This window comes from Cyphomyrmex costatus, unplaced genomic scaffold, assembly GCF_001594065.2.
Source record: "Cyphomyrmex costatus isolate MS0001 unplaced genomic scaffold, Ccosl1.0 scaffold193, whole genome shotgun sequence".
Lineage (NCBI taxonomy): Eukaryota > Metazoa > Arthropoda > Insecta > Hymenoptera > Formicidae > Cyphomyrmex > Cyphomyrmex costatus.
Window position 1 is genome coordinate 1,006,064 of NW_017275965.1, and position 6,001 is coordinate 1,012,064.

General features: G+C 28.2%; 2 protein-coding genes across 2 annotated transcripts in view; one reads left to right on the plus strand and one right to left on the minus strand.

Annotated features, from left to right (window-relative positions):
• The window catches only part of LOC108772916 (casein kinase I), a 34,436-nt gene extending 33,568 nt beyond the window's left edge, over positions 1-868 (plus strand). The window contains exon 9 of the mRNA XM_018538573.1: positions 844-868. Within this exon, the coding sequence (XP_018394075.1) occupies positions 844-859 (16 nt within the window). The 3' untranslated portion in view covers positions 860-868. The remainder of the gene's footprint in view (positions 1-843) is intronic.
• A 771-nt stretch (positions 869-1,639) lies between these two features.
• On the minus strand, positions 1,640-5,221 carry LOC108772802 (L-xylulose reductase). The gene is made up of 4 exons (XM_018538429.1): positions 5,152-5,221; positions 3,829-4,258; positions 3,274-3,422; positions 1,640-1,930 (listed from the first exon to the last, which is right to left on the minus strand). Exons 1-4 carry the CDS (start codon positions 5,201-5,203, stop codon positions 1,827-1,829), a joined length of 735 nt encoding a protein of 244 aa, XP_018393931.1. The 5' UTR covers positions 5,204-5,221; the 3' UTR covers positions 1,640-1,826.
• Positions 5,222-6,001: the final 780 nt, after the last annotated feature.

A 6,001-nucleotide genomic window follows, 5' to 3' on the forward strand; every position in this document is an offset into this window, starting at 1 on the left:
AATATAAACTAATATAATAAACACAAATACAATTATCTTGAAACATTGATAGCCTACTCAATGTAATAGTCAAGTCATTAAAATTGGCGTGGATACGAAATATAAAAAAAATAATCAAGGGGGTAGGCAGAATAATGGCCTAATTACAAAATCTTGATTTTTATAAAAATAAAAATAACTTGCTACTTTTTTATTTATACGACAAATATATTAAATGTATAATATTAAATGAATACAACAATATTAAATGTATTGTCAACATATATTGTCATACCGTCATACCACTTTCGTTCAATCTCTGGTAAAAGTCTCATTAAACTTATACAATCTATGGTAAAAGATTATACCTTTTTCCATAGATTATATCATTTTCACTACCACAGGACAATCGAAACACACTTTTTATTTCATATTTGAGTAATGTGAACGACATGATTTTCTTGTTTATTTGCGCTAATCTCCGAAAAAAAGGATCCAAGTCGAATTGTGCCTTTATACCGCCCTCTGCCTCTCAATTATTATATTTTGTTAATAATAATTTTAAAAAATGAATGTTAGAAGATAAAAAGTAATTATATAAATATAAATATATTGAAAAATAAATTAATTTTTTTAGATTCAAAAGTGGCTATAGGTCTTACGTTACTTACACATTTCTTTCCGCCAAAAGGATTAAAATAATATAAAGGGAGATGTTATACCTTCGATTGCTGATGCTAAATGATGAGCTTGATGAGACTTGCAAATGTTAGTAGAGTTTAAAATAAATTTAAGTTTTAAAAAAATTAAGTTTCGACGTATGAAATTATTTTACTCACATAATTTCTTATTTTATACTTCTAGGTTCCCGAAGATGTGACTCTTAGAGGAAGCACGGAAACATGCGGAGATGTTAAAATTAACACTGCAACCCTATATAATTATTGTAGGATCCCTTTATGAAGTTAAGGAAACTTATGTTCAAGTGGACGACATTTTGTATAAAACATATAGTGTTCTCGAAGCTATCGATACATGCTTCAAAACATTTCATGTTTTCGAATTGAATTATTCTATAATGAATGGACATCTTAGGATGTTGATTCAAAACGGTATTTATAATTTCACTACGAAATGGGATTACATAACTTGTAGTATAGAACACGTATTAAATAAATTATCCGAATCTTCTGGAAAGAAGATTCTGCAATTATAAAGCATTAAAAAGAATTAATCTTCCATCAGTGGCCAACAAATGGGCAGTGGTCACAATCATTTGTACTTTTACCTTAAAAGAAATTTTGATCCCCGAAAAGCTGTTCATACATACTGGTCTATTCTATAATTTTTTACAATGATTTTGTGTTTCTTTTTGCGAACATACATTTGTATTTATGGATATTACATAACTATATATTGCAGTAATCTTTATTAGTTCTTTTATGTGCAACATAAAATTGTATCTTTCATAACAAAATAATTACTAATATTTACAACATAATTTTCACATATATTAAAATTTTGGAAATAGAGATTATTGTATAAGAAATTTTGATCCCCGAAAAGCTGTTCATACATATTGGTCTATTCTATAATTTTTTACAATGATTTTGTGTTTCTTTTTGCGAACATACATTTGTATCTGTGGATATTACATAACTATATATTGCAGTAATCTTTATTAGTTCTTTTATGTGCAACATAAAATTGTATCTTTCATAACAAAATAATTACTAATATTTACTACATAATTTTCACATATATTAAAATTTTGGAAATAGAGATTATTGTATCCGTGGTATAATAATAGACCATTTTTTTCTTTTTTAAAATAACTAATTTTTTATTTATGTAGCTAAGAAACCACCATCGATGGGCAAGCTGGCACCACTAATCATAGAACTTCGGTCGCTTAATAAATATACAACAGGATCCACCACCTCATCGACATCTGCAATATAATATTTTGATCCGATTAAAAAATTCTTTGCTCTTTTGTAACTAATATACAAAATATAATATTAGACGCGATAGTTTGAATTCTTGTAAACCGACGAAAAAATAAGTACAAAAATTTATAAAATACCTACATGTATATATACAGGGTGTCCCAGGAACTCTGTTACTAAGCAATGTCTCTGTTACCGTTAATGATATGCAAAAATGTCTAAGGAAGAAATTGTTTGATTCGGAGAGGGATATATTTTCACCTTGTTTTTCTTCTAGGTGGCGGCGAAAGATATGAAGGTCACCTCGACCTTTTAAATGGAATTGTATAAATTTTTTTTACACGAGTATGATTTCTCTAATTATTTTGCATATAAAAGTACTAAGGTAGATATACCAAAAATTAGTTTACGAGATATTTAACGTTTTATGTCAACATATGCCAGAATAAAGTATAAAATATGTCGTAAACTATTGAGTTTTTAATACATCTACCTTATATATCTGCCATATATATCTACTTTTATATGTAGAATAATTAGAAGAATCACATTGTGTAGAAAAAATTATACATTTCCATTAAAAAAAAAGGAAGTGACCTTCGTATCTTTTTGGCACCTTGACCTAGAAAAAAACAAGGTTTCCAAAACATGTCCCCCTCTGAATCAAACAATTTCTTCCTTAAACATATTCGCGTATCATTAACGGTAATAGAGGTACTGGGACATTCTGTATATATTTAATTAGTTAAAACTATCTATTATATATAGTTTTATATATAATATTTTTAATTAATTAAATGTACAATTAATCGTAGTAAGTCAAATTTAAATTTTTTAAAATTATTAATTTAAATATTTCTATTTTTGTGTGTGTGTCATAAAAATATTACATATCAAATGCTAACTGTCAGTTACTGATTATGTTCTTTTTATACCGACCGGTCATATGTCAGTACATCATGTTGATACGAAAATCTTCCATTTAGTGAATGATAAAACATTTGTGACTCATATTACATAATTGAACATTAGGTATCATACCGTCGTATGATCCCGAACTAACGAACAATGTTTTAATTCCTATAAAGACAATTACTACATATAATTGAAAAATTCATTTGATAGAGATTTGTACACGATAAATTTAAATTATGTAGCTATTGCTATTATGAGTGACAAACAGATTATGAATTAACATTTATAGAGCGTAAGATTTACGAATTATTCACATACGGATAAAATACATTTCACACGTTATATTAATTCGATGGAAAAATAATAAATTAAATTAGATTACATTTGTTAATTTCTTAAATCTCGATAAAAAAATATCCAAGAAACATACCAGCGAATCGACCGAGCGGAATTTTGTTGATCATACTTTGTGCTTTCTGCGGATCGCTCCAACCCAATTTTCCCATTTCCGTCATCACGACTGTAGGACCGACACTATTAACTCTTATGTTGTGAGGCCCTAGTTCGAGAGCCATCGTTCTAAAATATCACAAGATGCAAAAACTATACGATGTTCCAAAAATCAAAAACATGAAATTAAAATTAATATACTTTTTTCTAAAATATTAGATGTAGTTATAATACAGTGTTAAATAATAAAAGACTGAAAAAAAATTTAAGTAGCATTTACATAATCTCATTCAACATTTTATTTTAACAAAATTTTAATTAACCTTTTCTAATCTAAATTAAGAAAAAGTCGACATCAAATTTATAAATATGGAAAATTTAATTGAATTCTTTTATATTTTTCTAATTTTTCAACGTTATGTTCATAAAAATTGATTCACGACAAATTGCCGATCTTTGCTATAATTGCCAAACACATCGGTTAAATATTAAAATTTCGTTTTATAAATTACAGGGATATTAACAATTATCTTACTTTGTCAACATATCAAGTGCTGCCTTCGACATGCAATAAACGGCATGATCTTTCAATGCCGCCTGAGCAGCTTGCGATGATACATTTACAATACTGCCACCACTTTTGAGTTTGATCATGCTCTCGGCTACAATCTGGGACACATTCAGTGCAGCCTTCACATTGACATCGAAAATTAAATCAAATATCTTGGGCGTGATATCCAAGAATGGTTGAAGATGCGCGACAGCAGCATTGTTGACCAACAAATTGATTGGCAGGATACTTTGAACAGCCTTCCTAGTCGCATCCCAATCACAAAGATCGACGCAAATAGGCTTAATCTTCGGATCAATCGCCACCAAGCTATCTAAGTTCTCTTTTGTTCTCGAGAGCGCAAATACCTGTCCTTTATATTTGGAGAGACGAAGGGCTATTTCCTTCCCGATTCCTGCGTACAATTTATATATGTGTTAACGAAATAAATATATATTTTATCACAAAATAAAATATCTATTCGTATATATCTACTTACAATTATTTCAAAAATCGAAAGCCTCATGTATGTTTCATTATACGTATTAATAATACTATTAATTCAATCTAAATAAATCTATCAATGTTCCACGCAAAAAAAGATTCTTTTATGTTATGTGATATCGATTGATTTTTTTATAATCTTTCTCTTTCTCTCTTGTAAATAGATCAGATTTATTTTAACCTTTGTCAATAAAATACAATGTTTTAAGTTAAGGTATTACTGCGCTGTTTTGCTTCTTCAATATTGTGTTATCTTACATTGTCGATTTTATTGATGTCAATGCTAAGTCAACTGTAAACTATAACAACAGCGATACAATATATTTAAAAGTGACCCTACACAGCCAATAATATGTCAAGATTAACAAATACTGATAATATAAATGATCGTGTATGATTAATATTGATGGATTGAAAAAATAGATTTATTGAAGAAATAGATTAATAAAATTGATTGTAGAATACTGACAGTGTCTAAATTTTGAGCGTCAGTATGGTTTGTATTAGAATTTATGTTATAGTACATCATAGTGCAATAAATAATATACGTAAAATTAAAGTGATATGCATTATCAATAGATAATACTAATCGTAAGATTGTAAAAATACTAAAAATATTGTTGTGTACTGTTAATATTACTGATTCAATATTACTGATCAGTATTATTGACCGTGTAGGGTCACCTTAAGAGAAGTTGCAGTAGCGATTTTTTTATTTTAAAAAGTATTTTTTGAGAAACATTAACACAGAAGCATTCAAATTCACGAAATCATATGAGATTAATATGGAAAACAAAAACGTACCTTGACCAGCGCCGGTCACAAGAATGCGCTTTCCTTCGAAGTTGATATTCATGATTGCTGATCGACTACTTAGTACTGACTCCTGACTCGTACAGCTTGTGTGCATATCCCCCCCAATGCGATCCCTGACGTACTATTTTTCCTGCTTGGTGCTCCTTCCAGTGAGCATACGTGAGAATGAAATTTACAAGAGCGCATGTAGGGAGGGAGACAGTTAAATACGCGATAAAACTCATTTTGATAAAGCTATATTTGCCTTTGCGTGACTTAGTCGATACGTTGTTTTCTGCTTTTTCTTCAATGGAGATTTTTATATATTGATAATTAATAAAATATCTGAAAAATTTTTTATTTCCCACATTTTTACATGGTATACATTCAACTATTTTTTACAATATTAATACATACAATATACGTAAATATATAAAAAACACTTTTGCATGTTTTATGCAATGTTTTGCAAGCGATTTATATTATTCCCACATATCATATAAATCGATATCACATAAAAGTTTTATATATTTACATTCATATAATACCTATACTTGAACAAATATTTTTTCAAACGAATCTATAAAATTATGGCATCTTCCTCTTTCGTGAAAAAATATGTAACAAAATAGAACAGTTAGAGAGCTAAGAGCCAATTATGTATTAAAAAACGTTTAATTTAAAAACAAAAATAAAGATAATTACATAAATAAACGTTTCGTCGCCGTTTGGGTAATTCACAATGTTACAATACAAATATAGTATAATTATAAATAATTGAAAATCTATAAAATATATTACTTTATAATGGTATTCATGTTTTTCTCCATTATCATAATGTTGCAAGTCAATAAATTAA